General features: G+C 45.2%; 1 protein-coding gene and 1 long non-coding RNA gene across 2 annotated transcripts in view; one reads left to right on the forward strand and one right to left on the reverse strand.

Annotated features, from left to right (window-relative positions):
* The window catches only part of LOC137614633 (uncharacterized), a 3,232-nt gene extending 859 nt beyond the window's left edge, over positions 1–2,373 (forward strand). Inside the window, exons 2-4 of the mRNA XM_068344334.1 lie at positions 1–68; positions 1,382–1,567; positions 2,061–2,373. The exon at positions 1–68 is cut by the window's left edge and continues 85 nt beyond it. Of these exons, the coding sequence (XP_068200435.1) occupies positions 1–68; positions 1,382–1,567; positions 2,061–2,200 (394 nt within the window). The 3' untranslated portion in view covers positions 2,201–2,373. The remainder of the gene's footprint in view (positions 69–1,381; positions 1,568–2,060) is intronic.
* LOC137629105 (uncharacterized) overlaps positions 1–18,267 on the reverse strand; it is an 87,445-nt gene that overhangs the window by 66,696 nt on the left and 2,482 nt on the right. The window lies entirely within an intron of this gene.

Consider the following 18,267-nt stretch of genomic DNA (forward strand, 5'->3'; position numbering starts at 1 on the left):
GTCTAGTACACCAGTCAGACAAACACCGCTTCAGAAAACTCCAAACGCAATCTACATAATTAAAACAGGTAAACCCAGGGATTTCTTTGTGGAATAAAACTTAAAACTTATATTCATCTAGGAAATGTCATTCAGATATTTAGATAACCTGCATTGTAGTTTATGTATTACCGAATCTAACAGGAAAAAAATATTAATAAAAAAAAAATATAAAACAAACTTTAGAATTAATGCAACACTGTCCAAAGTTTGAGAATGATGGGCATCGACTAAAGTAAATTACTGTAAAGAAATACAATGTTGTATGTTCTAGTTCTGTTCCAATTATCTTGACCCAATACATAACCATCAATTCACTCCTGATCTAAAAATCAAGGATTCATGAAAACTTCTTCCCAAGACGGAGAGATCGCTCTTCATTTTGGTACAGTGTAAAGATCATGAATTTTAGCATGGCGAGTTTCTGTGTCTAAGAGAAAATGAGACACACTGAACGAGACATCTGCCCACCGCTAGAGTCTTGAAGTAGGGCATAGCTGAGGCCATACAGGCATGAGGCGTCTGTTTGTTGGACCACGGCGAGGGTTGGTAGAAGGGTGCAAGGACAGGGGGTGAAGTTAGCTCTCTTGACCTTCATAAATGCTTGCTTATGGTCAGGGGTACAAATGAATGACCTTTTGGGGCTCAAAAGTGGAAAAAGAGTTATGCTGATACTGTGATGTCCTGAATGAAGTTGGTAAGTTGATTGACAAAAAGCATAAATGACATGAGGTATGTAGTGTTGAACAGTGTAAGGAAGTCATATATAGCGGATACCTTATAATGGTCCGCTGTAATGGTGTAAGATGATGAGGTATAATTGCAGAAGTTAACTTTAAGAGGCAGCTATAGTAAATTTCTAATTGTTGAGGGTGATACGGTACAGACGAAATCCGATCAGGATTTTGTGTATACAGTATATGTGTTAAAGGTGGGAAAGAGGAGGATGTAATCTACAACTTTCACACAGTTGGGATACCTTGTAAGGCCATATCCCCACATAGGCAGTATGCATCACCTGTCGCCGAAAATCCCAAAAGGCTGCGACAGTGCTGAAATGATATTTTCAATTTAAAATAAATTTTTTAATATACTTACCCGGTGGATATACAAGTAGCTAACGTCTCCGACGGTCAACAGATTCCAAACACTCGCGAGCAATCACCATGGTGGTTGCTTGACTGAGTTAGGCAAGGGAGAAAGGGTGGCTGTGCTAGGAGGTGTGAAGGCAAAGAGAAGTGTTTTTGTAAGGAGTTTTTGGCGTAAACAATCTGAAAACTCTTTACCAACACAAAGCACAAGTTTTCTAATGTTTTCATTTTTTTTTACACACTATTTTCAGAGAGGATTGAACACTACTTTTATGGAATAGGGGATGATGGCCTTCTGTACCTCGCACCCAAACCACCTCTGCCACAATCTGATGTGCTGAACAGCTGTCAAAAGATTCCAGGACATCGTCTGGCAAAACCCAAGACTGACACGCAGAAAATGGCAATGCTTAAGATCAGCAGAGATATAATGAACGGTAAGCTTTTGGTTCCATGATGGCAAGTCTGTATTTAATTTTCTTATAAACTTATCAAGTGTATTTCTAGTTTTTATTATCTAAAATCCCTAAAGTTTATTTAAAAATCCATAAAGAAAATGATTGATCACCCACCTCTGGGGTACTTGGGTATCTATGTTCAAGATACTAAGGCAAAGTGCTATTTTTTGCTGCTTCAGTATCTTCTAGATACATTCTTATTTTCACAATAAAAGGGTACTTGTATATATACAGGCTACTCCAAAACCTTTTAGAATCCGTTAATAAATCGCCGAGATATGAAAGTTTGAAAATTGGCAATTTTCAAACACGTTTTTCCCATCATTTTGATTTATTTCCGCTTGGTCTCTTAGAGCCCTTAAAACGTCTCAATTGTCGAAATCCATTTTCTTTATTAAATTTCACACACCTAATATATCGGATCTGTAAACATGTGAAAGACCTATCTCTAATTGACCTCTATTATTCACAGGTACAAGGATGAGGGTATATGATATGAATGACAACCTGGTCATGATGAAAGATGGAGAAATAATGGCTTCCACCGATTCAACGGTTACTGAACCCACACCGTTTCTCTGTCAGGCAAACCCTCACAACCTCAACTGGTAAAAAACTAAAATACTTCAAAATGTAATAACTTTATAACATGGCAAAACCTTTGCAGACATTTTAAAGTGACCACGACTTGACTTGTGGACATCTTAAAACAAAATGAGACTTAATGAATAGAAATTTTAAAGAAACAACATTCAATTTTATAGCAATTGTGACAAATTTCTGGTATTTAATAGCAAATGGGATTGAAACTGGGGACAGCTTAAGCAAAACTATATCATATATGCAATGAAACTTGAGATATATAATTTAAAATCCTTCTTATCAAATCCCTCTTATTTCATGTTAAAGAAGTAATTATTGCAAATAAAGAAATGTAAACAATTTGCATTTTTACTATATCTATCCATCTATCTAACTAATATTTATTATATATATATATATATATATATATATATATATATATATATATATATATATATATATATATATATATATAGAATGTATATGTATATATATGTATATATATAAACATATATATATCCATATATATATATATATATATATATATATATATATATATATATATATATATATATATATATATATATAATTTATATATATATATATATATATATATATATATATATATATATAATTTATATGTATATATATATATATATATATATATATATATATATATATATATATATATATATATATATATATATACACACAAGGGTGAGTCAAAAAGTTCCAAGAAAATTGTTGAATGATATATTTACACAAGAATAAACAACCCAATTACTTGATAAACAATTATCTGTGATGTAGTGATCCATATTAACAAATTAACTCAAGTCATCCTCTTGCTACCGTGGTGTTAACATCTGCTTCAGAAAAGTAACTTATTGAGCCCATGGAAAATCTAAATTGTGAGATCTGAGATAACATCAAGTTCCTGACCAAGCTTGATAGGAAATCAGGCAAAATTATTGAAGGTTTGCAATAAGTTTATGGAGCTTTTTCTCCATCTACACCAGTTGTTTGGATAAAGCAATTTAAGGATGGTCGGGAGGGCCTCAAAGTCAACCCAAGAAATGGACGACCATCGACTGCAACAAATGAAAGAACCGTGGCTTTGGTGAAGAATCCAGTGGATGAAGATCGTCGGATTAATATTAATATGATAGCTAATGAGACTGGGATCTCCCCTAGTTCTGCATTTTCAATTCTAAATGGAAAATGTTATTTTTATTAATAAAATAAATTTTTGAATATACTTACCCGGTGATCATATAAGCTGTCAGCTCTGCTGCCCGACAGAAAAACCTAAGGACAAAATACGCCAGCGATCGCTATACAGGTAGGGGTGTACATCAACAGCGCCATCTGTCGAGCAGGTACTCAAGTACTCCATGTAAACACAGAACCAATTTTCTCCTTGGTCCACTGGGTCTCTATTGGGGAGGAAGGGAGGGTCCTTTAATATATGATCACCGGGTAAGTATATTCAAAAATTTATTTTATTAATAAAAATAACATTTTTCAATATTAAACTTAGCCGGTGATCATATAAGCTGATTCACACCCAGGGGGGTGGGTAGAGACCAGCATTACATGTTTACATTATTAAGAGCTAAGTATTTTGTATTTCATTTTAGCAGTTATTCAAAATAACAAACATAAAATAAATAAGTACCTGGTAAGGAAGTCGACTTGAACAATTACTCTGCCTTTTTAAGTACGTCTTCCTTACTGAGCCTCGCGATCCTCATAGGATGCTGAGCGACTCCTAGGAGCTGAAGTATCAAGGGTTGCAACCCATACTAAAGGACCTCATCAAAACCTCTAATCTAGGCGCTTCTCAAGAAAAGAATTTGACCACCCGCCAAATCAACCAGGATGCGAAAGGCTTCTTAGCCTTCCGGACAACCCAAAAACAACAATAAAAAACATTTCAAGAGAAAGATTAAAAAAGGTTGTGGAATTAGGGGAATGTAGTGGTTGAGCCCTCACCCACTACTGCACTCGCTGCTACGAATGGTCCCAGGGTGTAGCAGTTCTCGTAAAGAGACTGGACATCTTTAAGATAAAAAGACGCAAACACTGACTTGCTTCTCCAATAGGTTGCGTCCATTATACTCTGCAGAGATTTGTTTTGTTTGAAGGCCACTGAAGTTGCAACAGCTCTAACTTCATGTGTCCTTACCTTCAGCAAAGCATGGTCTTCCTCATTCAGATGGGAATGAGCTTCTCGTATCAACAGTCTAATATAATAGGAAACTGCATTCTTCGACATAGGTAAAGAAGGTTTCTTAATAGCACACCATAAAGCTTCTGACTGTCCTCGTAAAGGTTTAGTTCGTTTCAAATAGAACTTAAGAGCTCTAACAGGGCACAAGACTCTTTCTAGTTCATTTCCAACCAAGTTAGAAAGGCTTGGAATATCGAACGATTTCGGCCAAGGACGAGAAGGTAGTTCGTTTTTGGTTAGAAAACCAAGCTGCAAAGAACATGTAGCCGTTTCAGATGAAAATCCGATGTTCCTGCTGAAGGCGTGTATCTCACTGACTCTTTTAGCTGTAGCTAAGCAGACGAGGAAAAGAGTCTTTAAAGTGAGATCTTTAAAGGAGGCTGATTGAAGTGGCTCGAACCTTTCTGACATAAGGAATCTTAGTACCACGTCTACATTCCAACCTGGTGTGGCCAAACGACGCTCCTTCGAGGTCTCAAAAGACTTAAGGAGGTCCTTTAGATCTTTGTTGTTGGAAAGATCTAAGCCTCTGTGACGGAAGACTGCTGCCAACATGCTTCTGTAACCCTTGATAGTGGGAGCTGAAAGAGATCTTTCCTTCCTCAGGTATAAAAGGAAGTCAGCTATTTGAGTTACAGAGGTACTGGTTGAGGATACTGATACCGACTTGCACCAGCTTCGGAAGACTTCCCACTTCGACTGGTAGACTCTAAGAGTGGATGTCCTCCTTGCTCTAGCAATCGCCCAGGCTGCCTCCTTCGAAAAGCCTCTAGCTCTCGAGAGTCTTTCGATAGTCTGAAGGCAGTCAGACGAAGAGCGTGGAGGCTTGGGTGTACCTTCTTTACGTGTGGCTGACGTAGAAGGTCCACTCTTAGCGGAAGAGTTCTGGGAACGTCCACCAGCCATTGCAGTACCTCGGTGAACCATTCTCTCGCGGGCCAGAGGGGAGCAACCAACGTCAACCTTGTCCCTTCGTGAGAGGCGAACTTCTGCAGTACCTTGTTGACAATCTTGAACGGGGGGAATGCATAAAGGTCTAGATGGGACCAATCCAGTAGAAAGGCATCTATATGAACTGCTGCTGGGTCCGGGATCGGCGAGCAATAATTTGGGAGCCTCTTGGTCATTGAGGTTGCAAAGAGATCTATGGTAGGTTGGCCCCAAGTGGCCCAAAGTCTCTTGCATACATTCTTGTGAAGGGTCCATTCTGTTGGGATGATTTGACCCTTCCGACTGAGGCGGTCCGCCATGACATTCATGTTGCCTTGAATGAACCTCGTTACTAGAGACAGGTTTAGATCTCTTGACCAGGTGAGGAGGTCCCTTGCGATCTCGTACAACTTCATAGAATGGGTCCCTCCTTGCTTGGAGATGTACGCCAAGGCCGTGGTGTTGTCGGAGTTCACCTCCACCACCTTGCCTAGAAGGAGGGACTTGAAGCTTTTCAAGGCCAGATGAACTGCCAGTAGCTCCTTGCAGTTGATATGTAACGCTCTTTGCTCCGAGTTCCAGGTGCCCGAGCATTCCCGACCGTCTAATGTCGCACCCCAGCCCGTATCCGATGCGTCCGAGAAGAGAACGTGGTTGGGGGTCTGAACAGTCAGGGGTAGACCCTCTCTGAGGTTGATGTTGTGCTTCCACCAAGTCAGTGATGACTTCATCTTCTCGGAAATAGGGATCGAGACCGCTTCTAGCGTCTTGTCCTTTCTCCAGTGAACAGCCAGGTGAAATTGAAGGGGACGGAGGTGCAGTCTCCCTAACGTAATGAACTGGTCCAGTGATGAAAGCGTCCCTATCAGACTCATCCACTGTCTGACTGAACATCGGTCCTTCATTAGCATGTTCTGGATGCATCCTTGGGCTTGACTTATTCTGGGGGCCGACGGAAAAGCCCGAAAAGCTTGACTGTGAATCTCCATCCCTAGGTACGCTATAGTTTGGGATGGGACCAGTTGGGACTTTTCCATATTGACCAGGAGACCCAATTCCTTGGTCAGATCTAGAGTCCACTTTAGATTCTCCAGACAGCGACGACTGGACGAAGCTCTTAAAAGCCAGTCGTCCAAATAGAGGGAGGCTCTGATGTCTGCTAAATGCAGGAATTTGGCAATATTCCTCATCAGTTTCGTAAAGATAAGAGGCGCCGTGCTTAGGCCAAAGCACAGGGCTTGAAATTGGTAGACAACCTTCCCGTAAACAAACCTTAGAAAAGGTTGGGAATCTGGGTGGATGGGGACGTGAAAGTAAGCGTCCTTGAGGTCTAAAGAGACCATCCAGTCTTCCTTCCTGACCGCTGCTAGAACAGACTTTGTCGTCTCCATGGTGAACGTCTGCTTGGTGACAAAGACATTCAGAGCACTGACGTCTAGCACCGGTCTCCACCCTCCTGTCTTCTTTACCACTAAGAAGAGACGGTTGTAGAAGCCCGGGGATTGATGGTCCCGGACTTTGACTACCGCTCCCTTTTCTAGTAAGAGAGACACCTCTTGCTTCAAAGCTAGTCTCTTGTCCTCCTCTCTGTACCTGGGAGAGAGGTCGATGGGAGTCGTTGCTAGAGGGGGCTTGCGCAAGAATGGGATCTTGTACCCTTCTCTGAGCAACTTCACAGATTGTGCATCTGCGCCCCTGTTCTCCCAGGACTGCCAGTAGTTCTTGAGTCTGGCTCCCACTGCTGTCTGAAGAAGGTGGCAGTCAGACTCTGCCTCTAAAGGACTTGGTACCTTTCTTCTTGCTCCCACGTATCCCTTCGGCACGAGCCCCTCCTCTGCTGGAGGCTCTGCCACGAAAGGGCGGAATGAATCTTGACGCTGGAGTATCCAACCAGGGTCTAGACACGGAAGGCAAAGGGGTGGCTTTGCGTGCAGATGACGCAACTAGGTCATGCGTGTCTTTTTGAATCAAGGAGGCAGCAATCTCCTTGATCAACTCCTCTGGGAAAAGGCACTTCGAGAGAGGAGCAAACATAAGCTCCGACCTCTGACATTGTGTTACTCCAGTTGACAAGAAGGAGCAAAGGTTTTCTCGTTTCTTGAGGACCCCGGAAACGAACGAAGCCGCAAGCTCACTGGAACCGTCCCGTATGGCCTTGTCCATGCAGGACATAATGAGCATGGAAGTTTCCTTGTCAGAAGGGGAGGTCTTCCTGCTCAACGCTCCCAAACACCAATCCAAAAAGTTAAACACTTCGAACGCTCTGAACACTCCTTTCATCAGATGATCTAAATCTGAAGGAGTCCAACAAATCTTGGAGCGTCTCATGGCCAGCCTGCGGGGAGAGTCTACTAGACTTCAGAAGTCGCCCTGGGCAGAGGCAGGAACTCCCAAGCCGAGAACCTCTCCCGTGGCATACCAGACGCTCGATCTGGAAGCGAGTTTCGCAGGGGGAAACAAGAAAGCTGTCTTCCCCAGGTGCTTTTTGGACTGCATCCAATCTCCCAACACCCTTAAAGCTCTCTTGGACGAGCGGGCGAGGACGAGCTTCGTAAAGGCAGGCGCGGATGACTGCGTGCCTAAAGCGAACTCAGATGGAGGAGAGCGTGGGGCCGCAGAAACAAACTGATCGGGATACATATCCTTGAACAGTGCAAGTACTTTCCTAAAGTCTAAGGAGGGAGGCGTGGTCTTGGGTTCGTCGATGTCCGTGTGCGGGTCGTCAAGGTGTGCAGCGTCGTCATCATCAGAGAGTCCATCGTCTGAATGCTGAGGAGGAAGCGGCAAAGGAGTAGGCATTGGCTGGTCAGCTGAGTCCGGCAGCACGGGTGCATACGTGACTGCACTGGACGCAACGTCATGGAACTGTTGGTCAGTCTGTGAGCTGGCAACAACCATAGCTGCGCGGGGGCGCAAAGCGTCTACTCCCGACTGTCTAGTCTGCTGTGGGCGAGTAGGGGTAACCACAGTGGGTTGCGGAGGTTGACGCACCGCGTCAAAACAAAACCACTTAGGTTGTTGTTGTTGTAACTCGCGGACGTCAACGGAGGGTTCCGTGCGTCGGCGAACGTCAACATGCGGCTGGCAGGGTACAGTGCGCATGGGTGGCGGGACTCTCACAGCTGGAGTGCGGGAGAAGGTAGCCTCAGCGTCAACTGGACGCACAACCGTGGTTGGTTGTAGGCTAACGGGTGCAGCGTCAACCTTCTCCGCACGAAAGTCCTGCATTAAAGATGACAACTGTGTCTGCATGGTCTGCAGCAAAGCCCACTTAGGGTCTACAGTAGCAGGTGCGGCAACAGACGGTGTTACTGCCTGTTGCGGTACCGCTTTGCCTCTCTTAGGAGGTGTGCAGTCATCGGAAGACTGCAGCGAGTCCGAACTGACCCAGTGGCTACAACTGGGCCGTTGGACTTGCGCGGAAGGGACCTTGCGTTTGAGAGGTCGTGAGACCTTGGTCCATTGTTTCTTCCGAGAAACATCTTCCGCAGACGAGGAATAAATGGGCTCTCTCGTCTTCTTGTGGGTGGGGCGATCTTGGTAAGATACGTCCGAAACCACGGAGGGAACGTCTGTCCGCTGATTAAAGCCTGTCGAACCCTTTGGTCGTACGACATTGCTTCTCCCCTGGGCTTGGGAGCTTGCAAGAGGTCCCGGACTGGGAGGACGACAGGCACGAACAGACGCACCCTCAAGCGCAACACTAACACTTTCCACAACACTTCCACTCACTTTGTCACTACCCACTGCACTCTTACCCTTCAACTCCTTGACGTCTGCCATGAGTTGATTACGGTCACTCGCCAATGACTCGACTCTCTCACCCAGAGCCTGGATGGCACGCATCATATCCGCCATCGAAGGTTGTTGAGTGCTATTATTATTATTATTATTATTATTATTACTTACTAAGCTACAACCCTAGTTGGAAAAGCAGTATGCTATAAGCCCAGGGGCTCCAACAGGGAAAATAGCTCAGTGCGGAAAGGAAAAAAGGAAAATAAAATATTCTAAGAAGAGTAACAACAATAAATATCTCCTATATAAACTATAAAAACTTTAACAAAACAAGAGGAAGAGAAATAAGATAGGAGAGTGTGCTCGAGTGTACCCTCAAGCAAGAGAACTCTAACCCAAGACAGTGAAAGGCCATGGTACAGAGGCTATGGCACTACCCAAGACTAGAGAACAGTGGTTTGATTTTGGAGTGTCCTTCTCCTAGAAGAGCTGCTTACCATAGGGGGATCAGGAGCAACCACTACAGGGGAAGGAATCGGTTGTGGGGCATGGGGAGAGGAAAAATCAACGGAGCGAGATGAACTTCTCCTGACTCTATCTCTCTCTAGCCTACGTGAATATTTCAGGAATTCGAGAAAATCGAATTCCGAAAGCCCAACGCATTCCTCACATCGATCTTCCAATTGACAGGTTTTACCCCGACAATTGGAACAAATGGTGTGCGGATCGATAGAGGCCTTCGGAAGACGCCTTGAGCAGTCCCTAGCACTACACTTTCTGTATTTAGGGACTTGAGAAGGGTCAGCCATCTTGAATTAGTCAAAGGGGAATTCAAAATCTATCCAAGTCGTCAACAAATAATCCAAAATTCAATCAAAGAATGCAAGGAAGTATTGAAGATAACCTCTGCAAAGCGAAAGCTAATAACTAGAAATGAGTACTTCACCAAAATCTGTGAAAATCAATCCAGTAAGCAACAGCGTATTTAGTAGGTCTTGCCGGTGGCACGACAGAGAGAAAATTGGTTCTGTGTTTACATGGAGTACTTGAGTACCTGCTCGACAGATGGCGCTGTTGATGAACACCCCCTACCTGTATAGCGATCGCTGACGTATTTTGTCCTTAGGTTTTTCTGTCGGGCAGCAGAGCTGACAGCTTATATGATCACCGGCTAAGTTTAATATTGAAAATCTTGGTTTGAGTAAACTTTCAACACGTTGGGTCCCAAAAGCGTTGCGCGGAGACCATCTGCATTAAAGAGCTGAACTCTCTCGCAGTTTTAACAAAGCTTGAATCAAATGAATCAGTTTTATAACAGGATTTTTACTGTAGATGAAACTTGCATCCACCAATATGACCTAGAAAGTATAATTCAATTAAAGCAATGGTTACCAAGAGGTTCATCTGCACCAGTGAAGTTCCAATTGGTGAGATCTGCTCAGAAGGTTATGGCAACAGTGTTTTGGGACTCCAAAGGAGTGATTTTGATTGATTTCCTTGAAGGACAAAAAACAATCCCCGAGAACTACTACAAAGGGGTTTTGCAAAAACTGAAAACCTTGAGGGAAGTGTCACCGCAAAATTTTGTTCCATCAGGATAACGCACCTTCACATTCATCAAGGTTTGCAAGAGAAGTCCTATGAGAATTTAGGAGGGAAACTGTTCCACATCCTCCCTATAGTCCTGATCTAGCTCCCTCAGATTTTTTCCTGTTCCCAAAACTAAAGGAACACTTAAGAGGAGTCAGGTTTGAATCTCTGGATGCTGCTAAATATGCAGTTTCAACATGGTTTAATGGAAAGGCCCAAAATTTCTATAAGGAAGAGTTTCAGAGTTGGAAATAGTGCCTGTGAAAGTGTATAGAGTCAGATTCTAGATGTGTAGAAAAATGATATTGGAATATCTTTAAATAAAGAGTAGATTTAAATTTTCCCGGAACTTTTTGACTTACCCTCGTATATAATCTTGTCACGCAAGTGGCATTGCCAATTGTATGGCTACTCTGTCTCTCCCGGTCCCTCGGGTAGGGGGGAAAGTAGTCATACCCTCGTGAGAGGGGGTACCCCAAGATGTACACTGGGATACCCCAATCTTCCATAAATTGACGAACCAGCTGGTTGTAGAAGGGAAAGAGGCAGGGGGGGGGGGGGAAGGGGTTGAATATCTAAGTGTGCTTGGGTTTATACAAGGGTTGTAGCTTAGAAAGTAATAATAATAATAACAGATGGATTCCTGGTGGTTCAATTACTTATAAGCAAGAAAAGCAAAATCCATTAGTCCTTTTTCAGTTTATATATGCAATATCTGTTCAATGCTTTTAAAATATTTTAATTGTTCATTACTTCTTATATCGTTTATTTATTTCCTTTCCTCACTGGGCTACTTTTCCCTGTTGGAGCCCTTGGGCTTATAGCATTTTGCTTTTCCAACTAGGATTATAGCGTAGCTAGTAGTAGTAGTAATAATAATACAGTAATAATATGCATACTCTCTCTCTCTCTCTCTCTCTCTCTCTCTCTCTCTCTCTCTCTCTCTCTCTCTCTCTCTCTCCCCCAATATCCAGCAGTTTTTACGGGTCACGTACACTAATATTTGAATAAGTATCAGTGATACTCATCAAACAAATGGTAATATGTTATTTTCATTAGTAAAATAAATTTTTGAATATACTTACCCGATAATCATGTAGCTGTCAACTCCGTTGCCCGACAGAATTCTACGGAAGGGATACGCCAGCGATCACTATACTAGAAGGGGGTGTACTCACCAGCGCCACCTGTGGCCAGGTACTGCAGTACTTCTTGTTGACACCACCTCAATTTTTCCTCGGTCCACTGGTTCTCTATGGGGAGGAAGGGTGGGTCAATTAAATCATGATTATCGGGTAAGTATATTCAAAAATTTATTTTACTAATGAAAATAACATTTTTCAATATTAAACTTACCCGATAATCATGTAGCTGATTCACACCCAGGGAGGTGGGTGAAAACCAGTGTACATGACTATAAGATAGCTAAGTATCCCGTATTTCATATTATCAGTTATTCAAAATAACAATGAAATTATAAGTACCTGGTAAGGAAGTCGACTTGAACCATTACTCTGCCTTTAATAAGTTCGTCTTCCTTACTGAGCGCAGCGTTCCTCTTAGGAGGCTGAACAACCCTAAGGTGCTGAAGTATACAGGGCTGCAACCCATACTAAAGGACCTCTAACCCAGGCGCTTCTCAAGAACGAATTGACCACCCGCCAAATCAAAAAGGATGCGGAAGGCTTCTTAGCCTACCGTAACAACCAAAAAAACAACAATAAAAGCATTCAAGAGAAGGGTTAAAAAAGGTTATGGGATTAAGGGAATGTAGTGGCTGAGCCCTCACCTACTACTGCACTCGCTGCTACGAATGGTCCCAGGGTGTAGCAGTTCTCGTAAAGAGACTGGACATCTTTAAGATAAAATGATGCAAACACTGACTTGCTCCTCCAATAAGTTGCATCCATAATGCTCTGCAGAGAACGGTTCTGTTTAAAGGCCATCGAAGTGGCTACAGCTCTCACTTCATGGGTCCTTACCTTCAGCAAAGCAAGGTCTTCATCCTTCATGTGAGAATGGGCTTCTCTAATCAGAAGCCTTATATAATACGAAACTGCGTTTTTGGACATAGGCATAGAAGGTTTCTTGATTGCACACCATAAGGCTTCTGACTGTCCTCGTATAGGTTTTGACCTATTAAGATAGTATTTCAGAGCTCTGACAGGGCAAAGAACTCTTTCTAGCTCGTTACCCACCATGTTGGAAAGGCTAGGAATTTCGAACGATCTAGGCCAAGGACGTGAAGGAAGTTCATTCTTAGCTAAAAATCCGAGCTGTAAAGAACATGTTGCTGATTCGGATGTGAACCCAATGTTCTTGCTGAAGGCGTGAACCTCACTAACTCTTTTAGCTGTTGTAAGGCAGACGAGGAAAAGAGTTTTGAGAGTAAGGTCTTTGAAGGAAGCTGACTGGAGAGGTTCGAACCTAGGAGACATAAGGAACCTTAAGACTACGTCTAGATTCCAGCCTGGAGTGGATAAACGACGTTCTTTAGAAGTCTCGAAAGATTTAAGGATGTCTTGAAGGTCCTTGTTGGAGGAAAGGTCCAAACCTCTGTGGCGGAGAACTGAAGCCAACATACTTCTGTACCCTTTAATCGTAGGAGCCGAAAGGGATCTCACATTCCTTAGATGTAATAGGAAGTCAGCTACTTGGGTTACAGAGGTATTGGTAGAGGAAACTGCATTGGCTCTGCACCAGCTTCGGAAGACTTCCCACTTGGATTGGTAGACTCTACGAGTGGATACCCTCCTTGCTCTGGCAATCGCTCTGGCTGCCTCCTTCGAAAAGCCTCTAGCTCTAGCGAATCTTTCGACAGTCTGAAGGCAGTCAGACGAAGAGCGTGGAGGTTTGGGTGTACCTTGTTTACGTGAGGTTGACGTAGAAGGTCCACTCTTAGAGGGAGAGTCCTGGGAACGTCGACCAGCCATTGTAGTACCTCTGTGAACCATTCTCTTGCAGGCCAAAGGGGAGCAACCAGCGTCAGCCGTGTCCCTTCGTGCGAGACGAACTTCTGAATGACTCTGTTGATGATCTTGAACGGCGGGAATGCATATAGGTCGAGATGGGACCAATTCAGCAGAAAAGCATCCACGTGAACTGCTGCTGGGTCTGGAACTGGGGAACAGTACAAAGGAAGCCTCTTGGTCATGGAGGTGGCGAACAGATCTATCGTAGGCTGACCCCACAAGGTCCAAAGTCTGTTGCACACGCTCTTGTGAAGGGTCCATTCCGTGGGGATGACTTGATCTTTTCTGCTGAGGCGATCTGCTGAGACGTTCATGTTGCCCTGAATGAACCTCGTTACCAGAGTGAGATTTAGACTTCTTGACCAAATGAGGAGGTCCCTTGCTATCTCGTACAGCTTCCTCGAATGGGTCCCTCCCTGCTTGGAGATGTAAGCCAAGGCTGTGGTGTTGTCGGAGTTCACCTCCACCACCTTGCCTAACAGGAGGGACTTGAAGTTCATTAAGGCCAGATGAACTGCCAGAAGCTCCTTGCAGTTGATGTGGAGCGTTTCCTGTTCCTTGTTCCATGTTCCCGAGCATTCCTGTCCGTTCAAGGTCGCGCCCCAGCCCGAGTCTGATGCGTCTGAGAAGAGATGAAGATTGGGGATCTGAATCGCTAACGATAGACCCTCCTTGAGAAGGATGTTGGTTTTCCACCACAAGAGAGTAGTCTTCATCTCTTTGGTGACAGGAATAGAGACTGCTTCGAGCGTCAAATCCTTGTCCCAATGAGCTGCTAGATGGAATTGGAGAGGGCGGAGGTGGAGTCTCCCTAACTCGACGAACAGGGCTAACGATGACAGGGTCCCTGTTAGACTCATCCACTGTCTCACCGAGCAACTGTTCCTCTTCAGCATGCTCAGGATGCATTCTAGGGCTTGGCTTATCCTTGGGGCCGATGGAAAAGCCCGAAAAGCCTGACTCCGAATCTCCATTCCCAGGTAAACGATGGATTGGGAGGGAATGAGCTGGGACTTTTCTAAGTTGACCAATAGACCCAGTTCCTTGATCAAGTCCAAAGTCCAGTTGAGACTCTCCAGACAGCGACGACTTGTGGGGGCTCTTAACAGCCAGTCGTCTAAATAAAGGGAGGCTCTGATGTCCGATAAGTGGAGGAATTTTGCAATATTCCTCATCAGATGCGTAAACACCATAGGAGCTGTGCTTAAGCCAAAACACAGGGCTTGGAATTGGTACACAACCTTTCCAAAAACGAATCTCAGGAAAGGTTGGGAGTCTGGATGAATAGGAACGTGAAAGTAAGCGTCTTTCAGATCCAACGAGACCATCCAGTCCTCCTGCCTGACCGCTGCTAGGACCGACTTCGTCGTCTCCATAGTGAACGTCTGCTTGGTGACATAAGCATTGAGCGCGCTGACGTCCAGCACCGGTCTCCAACCTCCTGTCTTCTTGGCCACCAGAAAGAGACGGTTGTAGAAGCCCGGGGATTGATGGTCCCGGACTATCACCACTGCCTTCTTCTGTAACAGGAGCGACACCTCCTGGTGTAACGCTAGCCTCTTGTCCTTTTCCTTGTAGTTGGGAGAGAGGTTGATGGGAGAAGTGGTCAGAGGGGGATTGCGGCAGAATGGTATCCTGTAACCCTCCCTTAGCCACTTGACAGACTGGGCGTCTGCACCTCTTCTTTCCCAAGCTTGCCAGAAGGTCTTGAGTCTGGCTCCTACTGCTGTCTGGAGAGGAGGAGAGTCAGTGTTTGCCTTTTGAAGTCTTGGGACCTTTCCTAGACCTGCCCCTGGAAGAGTCTGGACGGGTACTTCCTCGGCTGGGGGCTCTGCCACGAAAGGGCGGAATAAATCTTGTAGCAGGAGTATCGGCCACTGGGGTGCGGTAAGTTCTGGGAACTGAAGGAGCAACCTTAGCCTTACGAGCTGAAGAGGCCACAAGGTCATGAGTGTCCTTCTGAATAAGGGCCGCAGACAAATCCTTGATAAGCTCTTCGGGGAACAGGAACTTAGAAAGCGGAGCAAAAAGTAACTGAGACCTTTGACAAGAGGTGATGCCAGTAGAAAGAAAAGTGCAAAGTTGTTCCCTTTTCTTGAGTACTCCTGAAACAAACATTGATGCAAGTTCGCCGGACCCATCCCGAATTGCTTTATCCATACAGGACATTATAAGCATGGCTGAGTCCTTGTCAGCAGGGGCAGTCTTCTTGCTCAAGGCCCCCAGGCACCAGTCGAGAAAATTGAAAATCTCAAAGGCACGAAATATACCCTTTAAGAAGTGGTCTAAGTCGGAAAAGGTCCAGCAGACCTTAGAGCGCCTCATAGCCGATCTACGTGGAGAGTCGACCAAACTTGAGAAGTCAGCCTGGGCAGAGGCAGGGACTCCCAAGCCTGGTTCCTCTCCTGTGGCATACCATACGCCCGCCTTAGAAGTCAGCTTAGTAGGAGGGAACATAAAAGAAGTCTTCCCTAGTTGCTGTTTGGACTGCAACCAATCCCCTAACATTCTTAAAGCTCTCTTAGAGGATCTAGCAAAGACGAGCTTAGTATAGGCCGACTTAACAGGTTGCATGCCTAGCGAAAACTCAGATGGAGGAGAGCGAGGGGTAGCAGAAACAAAATGATCCGGGTAAACCTCTCTGAAAAGAGCCAGGACCTTGCGAAAGTCAATGGAGGGAGGAGAAGACTTGGGTTCCTCCACGTCCGAAGAGGGATCATCTAGGTGCGCAGCTTCCTCCTCAGAAACCTCATCACCAGAGTGTTGCGAAGCGAGAGGTAAAGTTACAGCGGTGTGCTGAACAGCAGAATCCTGACAAGCGGGTGCATAAACACTTGCGGTTTCATCCTCAAGTCTCTGTTGAAGAGGATGAGGGCTGGTAACGACAAAGTCAAGAGGTTGGGATGAAGGAGGTTCTGCGGCGGTTTGAGGAGCAAGTGTGGAGAGAGGCGACTGTATTAAAACCTGAGGTTCAGGCTGCAAAGACTGGTCAAGTAGAGTAGAGGAAGGTAGGTGCATGCGTTGAGGTGGCTGACTCCTAGCATGAGTTTCCTGTCTCAAGAGTTGCGCTTGCTTCAAGGGTTGAGGTGGATGCGCAGTAGCAGGTTCCTGTCTCACGAGTTGAGGTTCTTGAGGTGTGAGCTGCGAGAGTTGAGGTAGCGGCTGCGCAGAACGCAGTTCCTGTCTCACGAGTTGAGGTTCTTGAGGTGCTAGCCTCAAGAGTTGAGGCTCTCGCCTTGAGGAAAGTTGAGGTAGCAGCTGCGAGAGCTGAGGTGGCTGCCTCAAGGATGGTAGAGGTTGTCGTACCTCAAGAGGTTGTTGCCTCGAAGATGGTCTAACCGCAAGAAAATCTTGCCTCAAAGGAAGAGGAGGATGTAAGGCATAAGACTCCTGTTCCCATTGTTGAGGTTGCCTTAAGGAAGGTGGAGGTTGCTGCACAACGCTGGTAACTGGCAACTCCGAACGCGGTAAGGTAGCTTGAGGAACCTCAACTTCGTACGTCTGGCAGACTGGACTGCGGTGAGGCGGAGCGCTCGCAGGAGGAGGTGTAACCTTCTCTGCCTGAAACTCACGCATTAAGACCGCAAGCTGCGACTGCATGGACTGCAGCAAAGTCATCTTGGGATCAACAGACGATAAGGTCTGTTGAGGCAAAGCCTTAACAGAAGATGAGGTCTGTTGAGGCATCGCCTTACCTCTCTTAGGAGGTGTGCAGTCACCTGATGACTGCGGAGAGTCAGAGCTAACCCAATGACTGCATCTGGGTTGTTGAACTCTTGAGGTCTGGACTTTACGTTTAAGAGGTCTTGAGACCTGAGTCCAGCGTTTTCTCCCCGAAATTTCTTCTGCAGACGAGGAAAATAAGGGCTCAATCGTCTGCGGGTGGGAGTGACGGTCTCTGTAAGACACGCCCGCAACCACCGAGGATACTTCTGTGCGCCGATCAAGGCCTGCCGAACCCTTTTGCCCTTCGACATTGCTTCTCCCCTGGGCTTGGGAGCTTGCAAGAGGTCCCGGACTGGGAGGACGACTGGCACGCACAGAAGTACCCTCACGCACAACACTGACACTGACACTAGCACTCGGCACCGCACTGACACTAGCACTCGGCACAGCACTGGCACTACCACTTCCCACTGCACTTTTGACCTTAAGTTCCTTGACGTCCACCAAGAGGAACTTGTGGTCACTCACTACCGATTCCACTTTGTCACCTAAAGCCTGAATGGCACGCAAAACATCGGACATATCAGGCTGAGCACAAATAGTAGGTTCGGGGGTAGCCACTACAGGGGGAGGAAAAGGTTGAGGATCATGAGGTGAGGAATAAAGCGAAGAGCGAGCAGAACTCCTCCTAACTCTCTCTCTCTCTAACTTAGTGGTATATTTAAGGAATCGAACAAACTCAAGTTCCGAAAGTTCGGCGCATTCCTCACATCGATCTTCCAACTGACAGGATATTTCCCTACAGTCGGAACAAGCGGTGTGAGGATCAACCGAGGCCTTCGGAATACGCCTATTACAAGACCTACATCGTCTATGGGGAGGGGCTTGAGAAAGGTCGGACATCTTGAATCAAAGAGCTAGTCAAGGGGGATTCCAAATAAAGCAAAAGATCGTTAACCATTAATCAA

This window comes from Palaemon carinicauda, chromosome 2 (genome assembly GCF_036898095.1).
Source record: "Palaemon carinicauda isolate YSFRI2023 chromosome 2, ASM3689809v2, whole genome shotgun sequence".
NCBI lineage: Eukaryota > Metazoa > Arthropoda > Malacostraca > Decapoda > Palaemonidae > Palaemon > Palaemon carinicauda.